At 34.0% G+C, this 22043-nt stretch overlaps 2 protein-coding genes and 1 long non-coding RNA gene across 7 annotated transcripts; 2 read left to right on the plus strand and 1 right to left on the minus strand.

Moving 5' to 3' along the window:
* Positions 1-204: 204 nt before the first annotated feature.
* On the minus strand, positions 205-12209 carry Gr63a (Gustatory receptor 63a). 2 transcript variants are annotated; one of them, XM_053759622.2, is made up of 6 exons: positions 12042-12209; positions 3164-5057; positions 2784-3041; positions 2011-2289; positions 1117-1278; positions 205-510 (listed from the first exon to the last, which is right to left on the minus strand). In XM_053759622.2, the coding sequence occupies exons 2-6, from the start codon at positions 3818-3820 to the stop codon at positions 307-309; spliced, it is 1560 nt and encodes a 519-aa protein (XP_053615597.1). In that variant the 5' UTR covers positions 3821-5057; positions 12042-12209; the 3' UTR covers positions 205-306. The 2 variants fall into 2 exon arrangements, with proteins under 2 accessions (XP_053615597.1, XP_053615595.1); XM_053759620.2 differs by lacking the exon at positions 12042-12209 and having other exon boundaries at positions 3164-5316.
* On the plus strand, positions 5324-8989 carry LOC128678225 (uncharacterized). The gene is made up of 2 exons (XM_053759623.2): positions 5324-5549; positions 5739-8989. Exon 2 carries the CDS (start codon positions 6251-6253, stop codon positions 7610-7612), a length of 1362 nt encoding a protein of 453 aa, XP_053615598.1. The 5' UTR covers positions 5324-5549; positions 5739-6250; the 3' UTR covers positions 7613-8989.
* Positions 12210-13128: 919 nt separating the features above from the next.
* Positions 13129-20309, plus strand: LOC128678360 (uncharacterized). Of its 4 annotated transcripts, XR_008405634.1 has the most exons (6): positions 13129-13270; positions 16406-16516; positions 17088-17143; positions 17537-17648; positions 18300-18357; positions 19860-20309. It is a non-coding gene; the product is annotated as an uncharacterized LOC128678360 (long non-coding RNA). The 4 variants fall into 4 exon arrangements; XR_008405633.1 differs by having other exon boundaries at positions 17537-18357; XR_008405632.1 differs by having other exon boundaries at positions 18300-20309.
* Positions 20310-22043: the final 1734 nt, after the last annotated feature.

The raw sequence follows: 22043 nt of genomic DNA on the forward strand, positions 1-22043 counted from the left end.
TCCATGGTTAATGATAGCCGTATATGTATTTTTTAACGAAATTTATTTTTTGAAACATAAACAGACTTAAAATGGGGTATATTACGCAAAGCTCAGCAGATGACCCAAGCTCCCCATTTATTTGATTTTTTAAAATTAAAGCAAGGAAAATTATTGTATTCTCGTAGAATTCTTGTCTCCAGATTTAAATGAAATAAAATGTAGTAGAGAGGCACACAGTTTTAATCCAATGTCAAATACCTATTAATGCTAATAGTAATCTATGATCTTATATAAAATATAATTTAAGTACTAATGTACATATGGCTAATGTTTATTCTTTTTCTTCTTGGCTAACGTAGTCAGTACGGTAGTAGCGACCGTGGTAGTAGTAGTCATGACTTCAGTGACTGCAGAAGTGACGTTGGCTGCGGATTCTTCGTATTCACCTCCCTGACCCTGGTTTTCATCAGGGATACTGATCTGGAACTGCAGCAACACCACCAGATACGTCACCATTGTCGCCATTAGCTGGTAGAAAGGATGAAACATAACATCAAACTGCGAAATAGGTATTTATATACTTTAAGTCATAAGCAGGATTTTGTTATGCCCTCTCTTCTTCATTACATTATTATTATACCTATAACAAAGTCCCTTCCCGCTGTTTGTCTGTCTCTATGTATATATCTTTAAAACTACGTAGATCTTTAACTGCGGATTTTGTTGTGGGTTTTTGAAATGGATTATTTGAAGAGAATGGTTTATATAACGCACACGGGCGAAGCCGGGGCGGTTCGCTAGTTTTTTGTATTTTGTGGCATTATGAGTAGGTACTATAGAAATCGAAATTAAATTTTTTTTCTTGACGACGACAAAACCGAAAACTGGTTTAAATTTATTGTTGCAAGAAACATATATCCTGCTAATACTTATCCTTCTAACTCAGATGTTAACGTTAACGTTATGTTCGTTAACGATTAGTAACGAATAACATTTTTTATTGCGCGGATTTCGATATAATTTTGTGTAAGGTAAAATAACCTGGAATAGCGCAAAAAGTACCTAAACTGTATCCTGAAGTGAAGCTCTGTAGCACAACTAGTTATTAAATATTATAGTGAACAAAATGCGTACGGATTTGAAAAGAGTTCTGTTGACATCGAAGAAGCCGCCGAGACTGATTTGCGAGGGGTTCATCTCGGTGGCTCTCAGGAACATGTTTACTTCGGTTTGGGCATCGGCGTTCATCCAAGATAGCTCCACCATCAACAGCTTCTTTTGGAAGATGGTGCGGACCTAAACAATTAATGAAAAATAAACTTTTAACGAGTAACTGTGTAGTAACCATGGAATTAGTAGGTACTCCGTAGTAAATTGAGACCACCCCAAGTATTTTGATTTAGATTATCCGTATGGAAAGGCAAACATACATACGTATGTAAGCCCTTATAGTTATTTATTTTCATAAATTTGAAAAATACCTTTATCCGACCATTATACCGAATGGACTAGAACACTATTTACAAACAGTGTCATATTTAGGCAATCAAAAATATTTTAATAAATTTGGTAATTTATGATTGATTAGTTGATGTAAGAAAATTACCTAGGTATCGTTAAAATTAAAAATTGTGTAACAGGTTAATTGACAAAATGCTTCTATGAATTAATGAATATTTTAATCTACCTAATTCAATTCTTGCTTGCTGTAACACCGTTAAAATATATGTTTATTCTTTATTAATGAATTTTGAATATTCTAAATTTTTTATTGATTTTAGATAGTGATGGATTACAATTTTGATGGTGTAATAGTACTCGTATTTCTTTGTATTGCTAAATACCTAATATTATGTCTTTGTATGATAATGCAAATGAATATTTCTGTTTATGTCTGCCTCAGAACAGGACCACTACATATCCTTCCGTGGATTTCGTACAAAGTAATTAAGGGACACATAGATTCCGGGCTTCGCAGCGTCGCAGCCCTGAATGCACCTTGAAGAGGAAAAATAAAGAGTTACTTACATTATGCGAAGCTTGGTGAGCCTCGTCGCAAATGAAGAACAATAAGAAAATGCTGCAAAGTGCAGTGACGGCGAGCCCAATGTCCTTAATTCCGAATCCTTCAGAGATCTGACTCAGCAAGCCGTAAATAGAGAGCGTGATTATCAGAAAGAGATACAAGTTGACGAAGGTGAACGTGTAGCAGTTTGAGATGCCAGTGTCTCTGGCTATCTTGCTCAGGCGCAACCACATAGCTCTGTACTCTGCTACTTTGCCCGCGGGCCCGATGTGGCGCAAAGCCTGGAAGATTAATGACGATTAGATAATCCCTTTCTTGCAAACGGTGGACAAAAACGATTTGTCGATAGGAGAATATCGGAAATTTGTAATTAGATAAGTTGTCAACTAGAATGTATTCTTAAACCCCGACGGAAAAAGTGGGGTGTTATAAGTTTGACCGTCGCATGTGTCTCTGAACGGGTGCATCGATTTGGATTGGCGGTATTATTGTTAGAAACGAATTATCTGGCGTACATAGTGTTTTTAAAGGGTTATTTTCGATTTAAATAAATAAGTGTTGGTAAATCTATTTGGAAAAATTTCCAAATTCATTTACCGAACGAACTTTGAAGACATAAGTACTAGACATCATGTTGAATGATTTCGTTAGTAATGTAATAAATCTGTGTGTTTCTAATAGCAGTTTTAACTATTATTTGTTTATTGGCACATAATTAAATACAATGTTATGTATGTTCGCATGCGTAAGTATATTAAATATACATATTACTTACTTGTTGAAAGTCTTCAGCTAGAATGTTAGCAGAAACGCTAAGAATATCGCAGAGCAGATACCAGTACCCGCCCAGTATGTAGGTCAGTATTTCTAGAAATATGTACGGGATGATTTGTATCAGTTTGAAGTGCACCATGGTGACGTGTGTGATGATGACTGAGGCGGTGGACAGCGCCGGGATTATTATAGCGATAGCCAGGGATTTCTTATACATTTTTATTGGCAACGGTCGGCTGGACATTTGTCTGTACATCAACTGAAAAGGAAACAATATGCTTATTGTTATCGAGATTTTGAGATTACAAAATAAAAACAATATTGAAACTACATAAAGTTTATTGCCAGTCAAGTCCATCTATAAATTAAATATTCACTTACCTCAAAATCGACCCAAGAGTTCAGGACGCCAGCAATCTTTCTCGTTTCATACCACATTATCGGCACCGCGATCATGGGGAACAAATAAACGGTGAATAAATATTCAATTACTGCCTCTTCGAATTTCCCCTCTGCGGTTCGCCGAATTTGAAGCTTATTCAGAGATAAATAGAGAACATAGCTCACTAGAGAAATGTAGACAATAGCAGAGTACGCCATAGCTGGAGATGCTATCAAGAATTGACTTATGCCAGGTTTGGGTCTCGTTATAGGAAGCACGCCCATAATTCTCAAAATACTGAACACAGGTTTTATATTCTCGTAGATGATGTCTCTGCTAATCTGCGGGTCTACTAGATTGTTGTTCAAAGGGATTACAGCGTTTGGAGAATATGGTTTCATGTTTGGTGTCCGTGCCGGGGTCACGTCTAGGTAGACGATTTTATTCTTCGGTTTTTCGTCCATTTGCGATGCGATGCCATTTGGAATCGGTATCATTGAGGTCGGGAAAAGACTGTTGCTCGAATATAAAGACATTTTAAAGTGCGTGGTTTCAATGGATGTTACAGTGCGACTAGCTGTGGAGAGAATAAGCCTAATGGCTTTAGGGTTGTCATATTTCAAAGGTTGACAAGTTGATTGCATCCACGTAAGCATTTTGTCGTCCTTGTGTTAATGTTTGATGTCGCACTTCACCTTGGACAGGCCCTGGCTGTGACAGGGGCGGAACCTCGTCGAGTCATGATCTTAATGACGTGGCTTGTGCAAACACGTCATAAACGATACCCTCTTATATTTAAAGTATTTTTGATTTATTGTAAAAACACTCTCGTTACAATATACTCGAAAATATGTGTGGAATTAATTTTAAGATTTCATATTCATCTTACGGTTTACAAAGAACTAAGATATTATAAATAAGCGGTTTTGTAATTTAGTCGACAAACAGATTTCTATAATTCTATTATCATTTAAGCACAACAAAGTCAGAAATTGTACAACGGAATGTTCATGTATATTTATTTCTTTTATAACTCTGAAAACATATTCTGTTTTTTACCTTTCTATGTACAAATAAAGAATTTTAATTAAACTCATTATCATCTCAATTGCCCATTATTACGTTTATTTTCATATTTCGCCATTTCCTCGCCAAATCTCCGCCGATGTTTCTTTAGTTAACAAGTGATAAATTGTACATTTATGTAAATTTATCGCCGCTTTAATGTGTTTTCAGCGCATAAGGGTGTCTAAAATAAGCACTTTTACTTTTAAAGCACCGATTACAGATGTGTACCAAAGTATTTGAGCCTGGTATTAAATTCATAACAACTTCAAATCATTGTCATATTTTCCCTTAATTGGTTATTATCTGATAGATGATTATGAATTTATAATTAAGTATTTAAATTATTTATGAATAAATTGTAAACGCAGAAGCTATGGGTATTGCTACGACTCCGTAGCATGTGCTACGTCTTTCGTAGTGAATGCTACGCTAATTTTGTCCATGCTACGAACTTTAAATTAATGATTTATGTGCTACAAAATTGATTGGTACATATTTTTACAGATACAAGTATATATTTTTTTGCTATAAAGGCCGTATGTAATAATAAATGGACACGTGCCCTGTGCTCACGTGTCTGTGTCCCTGTGTACACGTGCATGTGCAATGTGCTGTAAAATGTCAAGAAATTATTTTGGACAATACATCCTCTTATTATTACATGTTTGTGACGTATACATAACTAACATTATCGAGCGTTGTGAACGACTTTATAAATATTCATAGTTGGCCGCGGCTGGCGGATGCTGCAATCATCATCTAACTCGCGTTAGTGGCGCTTGAGCGAGTGTGTATGCTGGTTGCTGGGTTACCTCAGTGGATAGACTATAAGAAGTTAGGTTAAGAAAATATAAATTTTCGTTTTTGGAAGAATATTTTGTCCACTTGGCCTTAATGCGGAAGTTTAATTTGTCTCTCATTTCTCTCTTCTCATTAATAAAAAACTCTTGAAAAGTGAAAGTTACAGATATACGAATTAATCCATTGTAAAATAAATGTATTACCGAAACCTAAAGCCATGACATGCAAATGTTATTTTTAGCAGAGTAATGGTCGTTTGAAAACAAAGGTCTCTAATTTTTCAGAGTCTTGTAACACTTTTATGTTTTAACGTTTTTTTTTATTTTCATTTCGGAACTCTTTCATTCTGTTTGTCTATTATTTTGGTTCTTGATAATGTCTTGTCATGGTCTTGTATGTCAAACTGAAAGATTGGTTGATTATATTCTAATGTGTAAAGATTAAAATAAATTTTAATCTCCTATTTATCTATTAAGATAGATCTGTAATTAATTATAGGATCCCCAAATATTTTGGGTAAGAGCTACTTTTATTCTTTGTTATTATAGCTGTTATTTTGTTAGAATATAGTTCTATGTGAAAAACCTCATCATAGATAAATATTATATGTAAGCAAATCACCTATAATATCTTATCTATTTACCATCCCTTTATTTTAAATAGCGTGTAGCTAATTAATAGCATGCAATTACTTTCTTCCCATAGGGATTTACGCTCCGGTACCGGATTCCCCTTCATCCTACGGCCGCACTTTGAAGATATTCTCTTTCCCTAAGTTTCCTTGATGTCTGGCTGATTTGGAGGATTAAAGGAAGTGGTGTTTTTGTTTAGAGACCTTTTTATCAATCGGGATGTGTTAATATTTTGTTACCCACCTAATTAACGGTATTCTTCCATTTCCTTTTAATTACATTTTCTAAAATTAAAGTCTGTCATTTTTGTAACGAAGTCATTTTTGTTATCTTTTCCTTACTAGATTAGAATAAATGTGACATTTGGCGCCCAACGACAGGAATATTCACTCCCGATCCCCCGTAATTTGGTTTTTTTCCTGCATTTAATAGTTATCGCTGATGTTGGTTTTAAACGGTTTTAGTTTTTACTTAATTATTCTGTATGTAACTTGTGCACTTCCAAATGTTGTATGCTCTTGAATTGGTTATTTATTTTAAGTTTATTTAATTTTACCTACTTGCATACATACTTAATTTGCCATTATGTCTTACACTATTAAATATTTTTCACTTCAAAAAGCTGAACTTCAATACGAAGTTCAGTTACGTGGTGGTAGTGGTGATTCAGTGCAAGAATTACGAAAACTAATTTCGAAATTATCACTGTCTTTACCATCAGAAGACATTCTTGAATCTCATCTTGAATCGGGACTTGATTTAAAAGAGGTAAAAGAATCTCTTTTGAAGTCTCAAACTAATTTAGGTGCTCTTAGTAAGCATTTTGATAAAAACTTATATGTAAGAACCGAAACATTGCTACACCATATTTATCATCGTCTTAATAGAATTAGAAGCGCAGAAGCGGAGCTCGATGTTTATAAAATTTGCGTTTCTGATCTTAAAAGTCAACTCAATGAATTAGCTTCCTATAAACAAAGTACTTCTCATGCAAGTACTACCTCTGTAGTTAGTGAGGGTATATCTGTTACTACTGCTACGCCTATTGTTTGTGACAAAAATTTATATTCAGATTTATCTAAGTTAAAATATTCTGGATCATCTTGTGTGCATTCATTTATTCAGAAGGTTGATGAGTTCGTTCAATCCAGAGGAATATCCTTTGATAAAATTTTATCACTCGCATTTGAAATCTTTGTTGATGATGCTTTGCATTGGTACAGATATAATAAAGATAAAGTTAAGTCTTGGCAAGAGTTGTGTGTTTTGCTCAAGGAGGATTTCTGTAGTAAAGACTATGATTATCGCTTAGCTGCTGAAATTCGTTCTCGTACGCAGGGTGAACGCGAAAATATAATTGTCTATATCTCTATTATGCATGGTTTATTCGCTCGTCTTTCCAAACCGGTCTCAATTGAAGAAAAGTTAGACATTCTTTTACATAACATACGTCCTTGTTATGCTAATACTATCGCGGCTTCACCGGAGATTAAGACTATTGATGAATTGATATCTATATGTCGTAATTATGAAAATATTCAGTCTAGATTCTCCTCTTTTCACGAACCTCCTTCCATAACTACTAGTACTATTGCTCCTGAATTCGCTTATAATTATAATTCTTCTTTTCCTAAATTTGATAAATTTAAAAATAATCAATATGGTAAATTCAATTCATTTAATAAGTCTTACACAATTACTACTGGTAATAAAGTTAATTCTATTGACGCAACTCAAACATCTAAAAACGAAGTGGCTGCTCTATGTACTGAGGTTTCTGAATTTGTGTATTGTCCAAGATGTAGGTCTAACTCACACTCACTTGGAGTTTGCAAGCAACCTCGATTTTTGATTTGTTTTAAATGTGGTAAAAAGGATGTTCGCTACCCGGAATGTCCAGATTGTCATAAAAGGGAACAAATTAATAAGGTTAAGTCAAAAAACTAGACAAGTTCGATTGGAGTGATCGTTCAAAGGAATGGGAAAGTTGGCTTACTTTTATTAGACAATTTTCTGCTTTTAATTCCGTTGCTTCAATCGATAACAATTGTCTAAATAAAGCTAGACCTTATGTAACTATAAGCATTCTTAATGAGTCGTTTACAGGGCTACTTGATACAGGTTCTTGTGTAACTATTTTAGGGAATGGGTCTCATTCAAGGTTAATTGATATGGGATTCCAATTGATTGAGACTGATAATACTCAATTCGTTGGTGCTGGTGGACATAAATTAAGTTCAATTGGTCAAATGGCACTTCCTATACTATTTAAAAATCAGTGTCATCAATTGTTTGTGCATGTAGTTCCTGATATTCAATATTCCCTCATATTGGGTATAGATTTCTGGCGTACCTTTGGTCTTTTTCCAAAATATCTAGATGCTGTAAATTTTGTTAAGGATTCTGAAACTGTTAATAATATAGATTTTAAAACTAAGGGTACATCTGTTTTGTATTCTTATGATCATCTTACAGTTGAACAAAGGAATACAATTGATGATCTTATTAAGCAATTTCGCGATATCTCTTATGAAGAAAAAGGCCTAGGTCGTACTTCATTAATACAACATACAATTGATACTGGGGATGCTGCCCCCATACGTCAACGTTATTATCGCATGTCACCGGAGAAACAGCGAATTATTATTAAACAACTGGATGACATGCTTAAAGACGATGTTATAGAGCCTTGTGAGAGTCCTTGGTCTTCTCCTGTACTTCTTACTCCTAAAAAGAATGGTGAATTGAGATTCTGCCTGGACAGTAGAAAATTAAATTCAATAACTAGAAGAGATGCATACAGTTTACCATATATTTCTGAGATTCTAGATAACTTACGCGATGCTAAATTTTTAAGTAGCATTGATTTATCTAAAAGTTTTTGGCAGATTTTAATAAGCAAGGAAGATCGTTGTAAGACTGCTTTCTATATTCCTTCTCGTGGTACGTTTCAATTTAAGTCTATGCCTTTTGGTTTAACTAATGCTCCAGCTACACAACAAAGGTTAGTAGATTTTCTTTTCTATGGACCTGAATTTGAACATAAAGTATTTGTTTATATCGACGACATTATAATAGTTTCTGAATCATTTGAACATCATATCTTTCTTCTGAACAAAGTCTTAGAAAAACTCAAATTAGCCAATTTAACTATAAATTCTGAGAAAAGTAAATTTTTCAGACAAGAGCTAAAATATTTGGGATATGTTGTAGATTCCAATGGTTTGCGTGCTGATCCTGATAAAATTAATTCTATCCTTAATTACCCAACTCCATCAAACCGTAAAGAAGTTCGTCGATTCATTGGTACTGCTTCATGGTATCGTCGATCCATTCCTAATTTCAGTCAACTAGCCTCTCCCCTGAATAAACTAACATCTCAAGGTAAGAAGGCTCCTCCATTTGTCTGGTCAAAGGAAGCTGATGTTGCTTTTACTGTGTGATTTGTCCTAATATATTTATTTATATTTATTTATTTTACTCGTTTAAAAGGATTTTTGGTTTCAGCACCTATTCTTTCTTGTCCAGATTACTCTAAACCTTTCGAGGTTCATACCGATGCTAGTGATCATGGTTTAGGCGCAGTACTAACTCAGACTCTAGGTAGCGAGGAAAAAGTAATTGCTTACATGAGCAAATCTTTAAGTAAACAAGAACGCAATTACAGTGCTACTGAACGCGAAGCTTTAGCAGTTCTGACCGCGATTGAACATTGGCGTTGTTATTTAGAGAACGGATTAAAATTTACTGTCTTTACTGACCATTCTTCACTAAAATGGTTTTTAAATCTTAATAATCCTACTGGGAGACTAGCTCGCTGGGGTGTCCGTCTTTCCGTTTTCAATTTTGAAATTAAGCACCGTAAAGGCAAGGACAATATTGTTCCCGATAGTTTATCACGATCCGTACCTGTAGTTGCTATTGATTTATCTAACAATGGATCGAATGAGCCGGTTCTTAAAGCTACTGACTCTTGGTTCTTAGATATTTACAATGGTTGTTTACATTCTCCAACAAGTTTTGTTAATTATCGTGTTCTAAATGGTAAACTATACCGTTATATTAAATCTATTAATCCTCTTGCTAGGGAATTTGAGTGGAAAGAGGTTATTCCTTTAGAGTATCGCCAAGACATAATTTTTAGTAATCATTGTGAAGCGAGCTCTGGTCATTTTGGTATTTTTAAAACTTATAGACGCATATCTTTGAATTATTTTTGGCCTAGTATGCAAAAAGACGTTAGTAATTTTGTAACCTGTTGTGATGTATGTTTGTCTTATAAATATCCGAATCATGCTACTTTAGGAACTATGGGACGTCCAAAGAATTGTAGTCGCCCTTTTCAAATGATTAGTGTTGATCTCGTTGGTCCTTTACCTATATCTAGAAAACAGAATACATTTTTATTGGTCATAACTTGCTGTTTTTCTAAATATACGATGTTATTTCCAATACGTCGTGCAACAGCTGATATAATATGTAATATTTTGGAAGATAAAATATTCCTTGTTCATGGTATACCTAGTACCATAATAATGGATAATGGTAAACAATTTATCAGTAACACGTTGAAAAAATTATTTTCTACTTATAAAATACCTAATATTTTTTACACTCCTTTCTATACTCCTCAAGTTAATATGGTTGAACGGTATAATAAAACTGTAGTTACAGCTATTTCTACATTTATAGATAACGACCACAGGTCATGGGATACTCAGATTCCAAAAATTCAATTTGCTATAAATAGTGCTGTTAATGAGGTAACAGGCTATTCACCATCATTTTTAGTTTTTGGTCGTGAACTGGTGACTTGTGGTTCTCATTATTCAGATGCCGACCTGGAAGGTCATATTGTATTCACACCACGCGATGCTTACGCGGAAAATTTTGGTTACTTGAGTAAAATTTTTGATAAGGTCTATGCCTCCTTGATTAAAGCTCACGCAAGAAATAGTACTTATTATAATCTTCGTCGAAAGAACATAGATTTCAATGTGGGTGATATTATTTGGAGGAAAACATTTTACCAAAGCGATAAGGGTAATAAATTTTGTAAAAAACTAGCACCTAAGTTTATAAAATGTCGCATAATCGGAAAAAAATCGAAGTTGGTTTATGAATTGGAGGATATGTGTGGTAATAAATTAGGATCTTGGCATGTTAAAGATTTTAAGTTAACTTAAATGTTAAGTAGCGGATTTTATTATGAAAAATCCTTACCTAAAAAGAGGGGTATGTAACACTTTTATGTTTTAACGTTTTTTTTTATTTTCATTTCGGAACTCTTTCATTCTGTTTGTCTATTATTTTGGTTCTTGATAATGTCTTGTCATGGTCTTGTATGTCAAACTGAAAGATTGGTTGATTATATTCTAATGTGTAAAGATTAAAATAAATTTTAATCTCCTATTTATCTATTAAGATAGATCTGTAATTAATTATAGGATCCCCAAATATTTTGGGTAAGAGCTACTTTTATTCTTTGTTATTATAGCTGTTATTTTGTTAGAATATAGTTCTATGTGAAAAACCTCATCATAGATAAATATTATATGTAAGCAAATCACCTATAATATCTTATCTATTTACCATCCCTTTATTTTAAATAGCGTGTAGCTAATTAATAGCATGCAATTACTTTCTTCCCATAGGGATTTACGCTCCGGTACCGGATTCCCCTTCATCCTACGGCCGCACTTTGAAGATATTCTCTTTCCCTAAGTTTCCTTGATGTCTGGCTGATTTGGAGGATTAAAGGAAGTGGTGTTTTTGTTTAGAGACCTTTTTATCAATCGGGATGTGTTAATATTTTGTTACCCACCTAATTAACGGTATTCTTCCATTTCCTTTTAATTACATTTTCTAAAATTAAAGTCTGTCATTTTTGTAACGAAGTCATTTTTGTTATCTTTTCCTTACTAGATTAGAATAAATGTGACAGTCTGCCTATGGCCATGAAATATTGAAGATCACAGAAGTGCATTTTTGACAGCAATTTAGTCGCTTGTGTTAGTCAACTCACAAACAATTTAAAAAAATCGTACATATTCGTATCAGATTTTTCTGATTGTTGACGACTACCGTCGTCATCTTAAAAATTGGTAACACGTATAAGGTTGCTAGTGTCCGACCCGCATATTCCTTTGCCCACTTTGCTCTAAAAAAAAAACTGAAGGCACTGTCACAATCTTTGAGGCTCTTCGGCTTTGAAGAACGACCTTTATAGTGATGATATTACTTGAAAATTGTTTATAACTAGCAGTGTCCGCGACTTCTTTTACATGTGGTCCGAATTATTACCATCTATATATGTATTTGTTATAAAATATAGTATCGTTGAGTTAGTATCCCATAACACAAGTCTCGAACTTACTTTGGAGCTATCTCAATCTGTGTGATTTGTCCTATATTATTTATTTATTTACTTGTGCGATTATCTGCTCCCGAAGCTAGGATTAAACCTGTATTTTAGGGAGTAGCGAGTCTGATGAGATTTAAGTAAAAACGCGTTTTATACAAACTGAGATAAAAGGACTTTTAACAGAAAGTATAAAGTTCTAACTTATATTTATTACTTAAATTTATTATGAATGGATCTTATTCCGCAGCAATACAGACTAGTTATATGTAAATTCTGTATTTTATGACACGATTGTTGCCAGTGAGCGTGTCCGATCGCCAGATTGAAAAGTAAACGGATTCGCCACACGTGTGCCTTTTATTTGTAGAATATGAGCACTGAACAGGTCCGGCCGCAGGGAATAACCCGAGTAACGTGTGGGTGGCAACTTCATAGAATAAAGTAGGAGTAGGAATATATTATTGAATATTCAAAGGTAAACAATTACGAAATTAACTTCACTTTATACCTACTTGATTTTACACACCTACATTCAATGTCAAACGTGGGTGAATTAATAGATACTTATGTAACTTTGTAAAATGAGATAAGAGCATAGAATAAGAATATTTATTTGTGATGTGATGTGTATGTATGTATATGTACCCACGTTTCACAAGTGAGTAGTTGTAAGTAGTTGTTCCCAGTCTACTCGTAGACATAGTATAAAAATCTCTTTGACGGATAGGTTTAAATTGTTTGTATAGTGCTTTTATCACTTTATTTGTCTTGAATCCTACTAATATTACAAATGCGAAAGTTTATGAGCATATATGGGTTGGGTATGTATGTTACTTTTTCACGCACAATATACTGGACGGATTGTTATGAAACACTGGTAGAATATAACTTGGAATAACACATAGGATTTTTATCCCGAAATTCCCGCGGGAGCGAATCCCCGGGGCACGGCTAGTTAAGTATAATAAGAAGAAATTGTTAGTAGCCTGAAACAAATAAGACTACATAGTCATAACACTTTAGATAAAAAAGATATGGAGAAGCATTCAGCCTTAGTTCAAGCCTGTGTCCTATTTGTTTTTATTGTTCAATATGCTCGTTCTAAAATGTCAGTGCGTTCGGTGTAATGGCGTCGATACAATCTCTGTCTGCGTCCCTCTTTTAATACAAGGTTATAAAGCTAACGTTTTGTCCCGGCTTTGTAAGTGAAAAATGCTAAAAACAAACATAACATAAATAAGGTAACCGTACTATGTATATATATTACAATAATATAGTCTAACAGATGCATCACTGTCTGAACTGTCTCCCTGGTATGACTAAAGAAAAAAAAAGAACAGAAAAAAAAGAAAAAAAAAACCATTTTTTTTTGTAAACTACTGAAACAAAATGGTATGACAGCGAGAGTGCTCATTGTAATCTCCAAACTTATATAAGGCTGTAATTAAGATGAACATTCAACTAGCTAGCCATTATCTGTGCGGTTGATAAGAAACAATAACATTGCAATATAATTTATAAACTTTGATCAATTTTCCAGTGAATGAACTCACTGAATCCTCTGGAGTGTAATCATGCAACTCAAGTAGTGACGGCAAAACAATTGCATAATATTATCTAATTTAAATATTTTCCAGATTTGGCATCTTTTTTATAATCGGCCGTCCGTTTGACGTTAACCTGCATGTTGCTATTGCCTATCACTTGTCAAAGCTTTTATCCCTTAGTCGCATCGTACGACAGTAATGGGAGAATAAGGAGTGGTCCTAATCAATCCCGGAAACCTAAGTTTGTAATATATCTGTTAGAAATAGCTGGTGGTCGTCAAAAAACAAATATATTTATTTAAATTTCTTTAATTTTAACTTATGATGATATTCCAAAATAGTTAATAATGTTATAATTAAGACCTACCTAGACAGCAGAAATAATGTCTTATATTATTTATTTAAATACACACAATACGTACAAATATGTATTATAGGATATTCATAGGACCTTAAATTAAGTAGTTTAGTATTTACCTTTAAGACTGATCTAAAATACGTGACTATGTAGACGGTCACGTATTTAAGCGCATATGTAATTTGTATCATGTCGCGTCTTCAAACCATAGTTAAAAAAAAAACAAAATATCAAATCGACAAACTACATTGCTGTCAGTACATTGTACAGTCAACATGCTAATCCAAATAACGACACTTGGAGTTCGAATGGAAGTCGGTCCGTGGCTTCGGACTGCCACGCTTGGTTACGTCTTCGACAAATGAGATCTTCAAGTGCCAAGGAACTTGTATTCACAGGATCAAACAAGAATCAAATATACCTCTATGGAATTGTGGCAGACCAGGGAAACATATGTACATCCGTCTTTTTTTTTAAATTGTAGCGGCCAGATTAAATTTTTATTTATTATTTTGTATTCCAACTATTATTAAAAACGGCATAGTTTGTAAGGATGTATGTGTGGTGTATGTTTGTTATTCTTTCACGCAAAACGCTTTGGTAACATGGGTAGAATATAGAGTACTTTTTATTCCGAAATTCACAAGGGAGTGAATTTTTTTGATTTAAAACACAAAAGAAAATTAACGTAGGTAAACACCTACGTAAATATGTAGGATATATCACGCAAAGTTTTAATATTATATGGATTTATGTATTGTATAATACATCTGTTGAAAAATATACTTAATTCTAATATAGAGGAAACCTTCAGGCCCTATAAAAGTAGTTCTTTTGTTTGGTATTTCTTCTAAATACCAATTATTTTCAACGATTAAAAGTAGATAAAGTAATATTGATAAATCTAAAATTACGAAGATATTAGAAATACACTGGTTTCTTATGTAATTATGTAAATAAACAACATCATTTTATTAAACAAACTCCACTATATCTATAAACACGGGTACAGTGACAATTTGAATTATGGGACGAGATTAATCATCTCGTTGTGGATGCCGAGAGGGGGGGGGGGGTATAGGGGGGGTTTAAGGCGGATATTGCCAGTTCCTGTTCCGGCGACCGGAGACATATCCTGACATAGCCCTGCCTGCACACGCTGTAGCCTTTATTTTAAGGGCCAGATCACATGAACTTGACTTACGATTCGATTCGTGAATTTAGGATAAACATTGACATATCCATAAGGCCCTGTTTCACCACTTTTTGATAATGATTTGTAATCTGACAGATAACCTAACTGCTATATATAAATCTGCCTGAAATTATTTGCCAGTTAGCCCTATCCCACAATTGTGGAACAAGTGAATGTGTTGTTAGATACCGATGTCATATAGGTATATTGCTATCAAATACTTTTTCAGCACGCGGTGAATATGAATAAGAACTTTTTGTCCTATATTGATAAAATACTCCAGCGTATTCTTATCACATATAATAATAACAGTGGGTTCTGCAGTGGGTAGATCACAAATTACAAAAACAAGCAAAAATATGTATGTGTTGCGGCCTTAACTTGGCCTAACTTTATATATTCTACAAGCAACAATTTAATAAAGGCACATGCAAATTGCGAAATATCCAATAAAGTTCAGAACAAACAAGAAGTTTATCAGACTAAACCAATATTTATAAATTACGATTGGACTTTAAAAACATTGAGTGTATTTTTTATAAGAATAAACGAAAATGAAACGTTATCGGTCCATCCCGGCTTCGCTCGTGTAAAAACATAAATAACCTATATTGCTCCTGAACGTTTCATCTATCTCTGTGGCCAATTTCATCAAAATCTCTTTCAAAAAGTTTTTGAGTTTATTCATTACAAAGAAAAAAGAAAAGTATAAATATTTTCTGTTTATAATATTAGTATGGATATAAATAAAAGTACCGATCACTATGACAGAAATGTCAATAGTAGAAGATAGTAGCAAATAATTGCCATCCGATATTAGATCCACTCGGCACTGGTGTCCGGTGTAATGACGAGATGAACGCCATCTCATTCATTTGGCTGCGGTTACGCCGACCACAGATCACTTGAAACGATAGAATGACAATTAAACACTTTATAATTTGCTTTACCTATACGTTACACTAGTCTGTCGAAATTTCGGCTTCAAGTAAATCGTTTTTATTGTGTAACTCCTCCTTATCTTAATATTATATAGGCGAAAGAAAATTTGTTTGTTACCTCTTCACGATCTATCTACTTAATCAAACTTCTCAAGATCTGGCATACATAGTCTTTTCATATCTACTTTCATCGCGAAAAAATAATGTTCCTGTGGGAAAATTACGCAGGCAAAGCCGTGGGCAAAAAGCTAGTATACAAATAAAATCTTCCGTGGAAATCTCCACTTTCTAATCAATAAAATTAAATAAATATTTACTTACGAACTCTGTTGCAGATTCCTAGAGACCTACCATAGAATGGTCCCACCATTATACCATTGATGTCGTAGTAGATGACAGACACAAGCCTTGGCAACTGATAAGTAGCAACAACATTCCCAAAGAGGGTTAGTAATCAATACAAATGTTTCACCAGTGTTTGTTCAAAGTTATACACACTCATGCATTCATGACCTTTCTATCCATTTTACGTATTCTGTGGCAGACTGATCCCAATAAACCTCTGAAGCACTATAGCACCGAAATGTTCCTCGTGGCGAATATTAGCCAACTTTTCCTTATCGGAAAGTAACTAAGGGAATTAACCAAAAATGCTGATTGGCTCTCCTGAAAATTGACTTGAGATATCTTTTCAATCGTCGATTCAGAGATAAGTTATTGGACCATAAAAACGAGATGGTTTCATCCGTAAGAATATGATCTCAAAATTTTGCTAGAAAAGTTTTCTGAATAGTTTAGTTAGAGGTCACCGGTGGGGTTTTATATCATATAATAAAACAAAGCTGATTTTATTTGTTTATTTGACTTTAACCAGCGTAGGTTATAGTTATAAAGTAAGTTCCGTAAAATTGAGTTTAGTACAAATATTTCAATAAATTGACGGTTAGTTTCATGACTGGTTTTGTATGGTTAACTTTGCAATTAAATGATAATTAATTGTACATTTTAATTCGACAGATAGTAATTACCGTACAAAGCAGTAGCAAACATGGTCATTGTCACTCCAGCCACTGGTGAGCATTCTCTTCTCTATTCTATGCCTCTCTCATCAATATATATTCGTTAATTAATTTATTACATTTATATATTTTGTTTATATACCTCTATATGTATATGGTACTTGTATATTAAACACTTTGTATAAATGATGAATTGCTACTGCAATCTTACATATTTGTAATTTAAGTCAAATATCTTGTCCAATCGTCTGCTTCATTCTATTACTATTTTAACTATACTTTTATTATAAAGAGGTAAGCGTTTGTGTTAATCAGAAAGGTACATTATCCAAGATTGCTATAGGCTATATTTTATCTCAAAATTCCCACGGGAGCGAAGCCCCGGGCAACATCTAGTATTATATAAAAGCTTTAGCGTGTCCATTTTATAAATAAATTTAATTCTAGCATAGTGTACGTGATAGTACCGTACCTGTCGCGATCGCGATAGTCCATTAAAGGGCAATCAAGCAGAAAAGTCCGCGGGGTAAGCGCTCCGGATCCAATTAGGCGCAGCGTGGTAAATATATTAAATTGCTCCGGATACATTTACATTGACGAAAGAGAGTCGCGGTGAGTTAGCTTAGTAATCTTTGACGGGATTACTCCATAGACAAAGAATATTTTATTTTACGAATTTTTGAAATCATAACTATGCAGAGAAATATACTATTTCTGCTTAGTTGGTATAATTATCTATATTCTAACCCTGTTATTCATAAAAAAGTTTAAACCAAAATATGTTTTGTCTCGTTCTGTCAATGTAAAATATTGTATTGCGATGGTGACAAAACATTAGTTTTTTTGTACTTTAACTTTTTCTCACAATAATGACAGGAGTATACCTAAGTAATGAATTGTACAGCAGCGCCACGCCTCTGTGAGCGGGTATCAATACTTAGAAATTCATCAATATCATCAACTTACTATTTTCATATTCATTCGACTTGAAAATTGGACTCCAAATTACGAAATCCTTGTTGTCCACTTGAAGCTACCTTATTTATCGTTCACCTAAAGCTTTATGAACCATAAAACCCTCTTCCCGTTCATTTGTTGTACAAGTGTCGTGTCTAATGTCTATTTTATGTATCGCGCGCGAGGTGTCCTCATTAAACATCATAATTTATATTTGAACACGTAATAACTTTTTTATTAACTTTTCTTTTAGGTGTTTCCGAGATATAAAGTTTTGCATGTTTATAAAACTTATGAATATCTTTATCTAGGTAAGAATGATCTTTTTTTTTTTAATTTATAAAAATAACTTCCATAGAATGCATGTAAAACCTCAGTTATAACATAGGGTGAGTTACACTGTCAAATTTGTCTGATTGATTATTATGTGATTATTATGTGACGTTTAGACAAATGCGTTTTTCTGTGCGTCTACAACGTTAAATTTGATGGTGCAATTCACCTTTAATTTCAAATCCCATTTTCAAATTTCGACTATCCTACATTCAAATGCATATATTTAATAAGTGAATTATAATTAAACCAAAGATACTACTTAATTATGCTTTTAATTCAGATGTTCGATACAATTGCATAAATTCCAAATCTATTAAGTACAATGTACTCGACTCAGAAAATCAAATTTAAATATATTCAAAAATTATTTCCAAGAAGTGCATAGCACCAAACACGAAATATAAAATGTTGTAGTCCTTCTGAGAATGGAATCTCGCGTGATACCACCCTGAAATCGAATCCTAGGAGTGTCTGCCGCTGACAGCCGACACTCGAGACCCTCACCGAGACGGGCTCAATAAGCCGCCAGCTCATCAAATCTCCATTTCCAACTAACGCTCGCTGACCGCAGTTAAGTTTATAGTCGTAGAACTCATACAATAAAGTCAATAAAAGTTTAGAAGTGTCAACGCGCATAAATTGAGGCGATTTTTAATCACTTTGTCTGTTGCGTGTTGTGTAGATACCGCATTGCTACGAGAATCGTAGGCGTCGTAGTGGTTCTACAAGTAATGCTACGGGGCAGCGCGGCGGCACAAACATAATCCATAAATAACAAAATTATAAAAAGAAAATATTTATATTTTTGTTTTGTTTGTAAACTCAAAAACGACTGGGAAAATTTGATGAAAAACGGATAAACGAAACCCTCAGGAGTAACGTAGGCTACTTTTTTGTATTTTACCCGAGCGAAGCCGGGACGGGCCGCTAGTCGTATATTTACATACTAATTTATTTATAAATATGAAGGTGTCTGTAATATTTTGGGTCGATTTTTATCAAATTTAGAATAGATAAAGTTAACAGCCCGAGGTGAAACATAGGCTTCCGCAGGCGGAGTTGCGGCCAAAAGCTAGGAATCGTTATATATTTTTAATTATCTACTAAAGTTGCCTGGGGCTTCGAGTTGAGGAAAGATGTAGCCTTTGTCATGCTCCACCATCTCTATCCCCAACCATCTCCAGACCAAAAATCGCCACAGTCCAATGTTCCGTTTCAACGTTAAAGAAGGAAAATCAGACAGGCTTTTATATTAATTATATTATTATGGATATGGAAGTAAGGATTTAATTATTCACTATTGCGTGTTTGGATATGTGTGGGCGAGTAGGCGTGGATGTTTGTCACTAAATAATGCAAAATCTACCCAACGGATTTTGATAAAATTACATTGGCAGCTGGAGTACATAAAATACTTTTTATCATGGCCGAGTGTAGTTGTTTCGTAGTATCTCATAATAATGTGATTGTTTCACAGGTAATAAGCATGGACAGTCGAAATCCGAAACCTTCGCCAAAATAACCCTTAATTGTTCTATTAATAAAGAATTGCGAGTTGAATTGAGAAAACCTTACAATCTCCTTCCCTATAACTTTCTTCTTCACGCTCGTTACATTCGCTGATTGTGATACTTCTAATCTCTTGTTTTGTAAGAACAAACATGTAATTTGTAGATTGGAGTAAACCCTTGTTTCTGTACAGTGTCGGACCTAAACTCAGATAAGCCACTGGGTAATTATGTGGGCTAGTGGAAAAGGAAAATAAGAAATTATGACAAAGAAATTACGCCAGGAGGATTACACAGGATTGCTTATTTGTAAATCTCTTATGGCTTATATTAATGAACATTTATAATGCCGGCTTCACATTGTCATCGAACAGTTTACCAAATTATGGCGGATTCGGTATACATTGCTGGTTTTTCTGCGATAATATTCACGCATTCGCGTAGGTGTGTGTTTGAGTTCGGTGACAGTGTGGAGCTGGCATGAAATATTTCAGTTCTAAATTTACAAAAATCTATATTCACGTAGTCGCGTCGTTAATTTAAGTCAACTCGATTATGCTTCATGAAACGATACAACTTGTTTGTTGGTGTTTTCGAGGAAGTGATTGTACAAGGAAGAAATCCATTTTAATTCTTTACAAAAGCGATCGTAGGTCAATGTCCCTCTCAAGGGACATCAGATATCTTTCCCTTAAACCTTTTGTCTCAACTATTTGACTTTGTTCTTTGCTATTCAGATGTTTAATAAAGATAACGGGAAACTTTAATACTGCAGATATTCTTTGTTCTCTATTGCTAAAGGCTAAACTTTACGATTTACTAACGGGAGTAAAATCTGATCATGAAGTTACTAAGTACATTTTGTTAACCCTTTTCCTCATACAATGGACTTCATTTTTATATTCCTTCATTTTTACACCATTGAAGATGAAGCCATTAATTTGATATGACTTAATACAGCCGCGCACTATATATACAAACATATTCAATAAATATTCTTATAATATAATATTTTCTGTCGTTCCAGCGATTTTTGTTTGGATTCGCTTGTGCTTGTTTCTCACATCATAGTATGTAAACAAAGGGCAAACAGAAAGTCGGAAGTTTGTGGAAAATGAACTGTAAGTGACTTTTGAGTGTTTCGCGAAATACCGCAAAAACTTTTTCTCATGAACTTCTCAACTCCTTTTCTACGAACGTTTGCAAAGTTTGTGTAACTATTTAATTGTTTAGAGACAACTTATATTTGAATTTAAAATTATATCTACCCAAGCTACCTACTATGACAAGATAAATTATTTGCAAAAACATGAGTTTACTGAGTAGGTACTTGTTATCAAGTCACACTAAGTAGGCACTCACTTATTTGAAAGTGGATGGCGGAAATGAAGGCCGACGCAGATAGAATATTAAATTACTTAGAATATATTTTCTTATTTAACTAAATGATAACAAAATCATTAGACTTTTTTAGAATAAATAGTTGAAGTTGAAATAAAGGAGATTTGACTCCTGTTTGGGTACTTAAAACCTATTACCTATTTACGTAATTGAAGGTTCACCTTAAAAATAAAAATCTCGGCATATTGCAAATTACTTTTATTTTATAAATCACATAAGTTACCTAAATCATCACGTCATCATTTATTTTCAGGCAGTTTCCAGAAGTCAAATTTCATTCGAAATTGGAACTTCCGTGTAAATTTGAATAGAATAGTTTATTCGCAAAAAATGTGATAAGATGAAAAAAAAATTGACATTTTATTTCGCAATGCAAACATTTATTTCGCATTGCAAAAATTGACATTTTATTTCGCAATGCAAACATTGCGAAATAAAATGTCAATAGATCAAAATCTAGAATACTTTTCCACTGTGAATTTTAAACGCCTCGAGTAAAAATAGTGTCACGTGTGTCTGGGAGTTGACGAAGGACGCCGCGAGGGGTCGTCTGAGGAATACTAATGAAGTGAGGGTTGGCTCGGTTACAATTTGTTTCATCATCGGAGGACCGAGTATCACGGATATTTAATAATACCAAAGAATCCCTTGGTATACTTAATACAGTCAACTGTATGATGCGTTACCCTATAGATATATCAGCAGCCTTCTCTCTGTTATTGCTAGCATTTAGGCCTATCCTTAAACACTGG

Source organism: Plodia interpunctella, chromosome 19 (assembly GCF_027563975.2).
Source record: "Plodia interpunctella isolate USDA-ARS_2022_Savannah chromosome 19, ilPloInte3.2, whole genome shotgun sequence".
Taxonomy (NCBI): Eukaryota; Metazoa; Arthropoda; class Insecta; order Lepidoptera; family Pyralidae; genus Plodia; species Plodia interpunctella.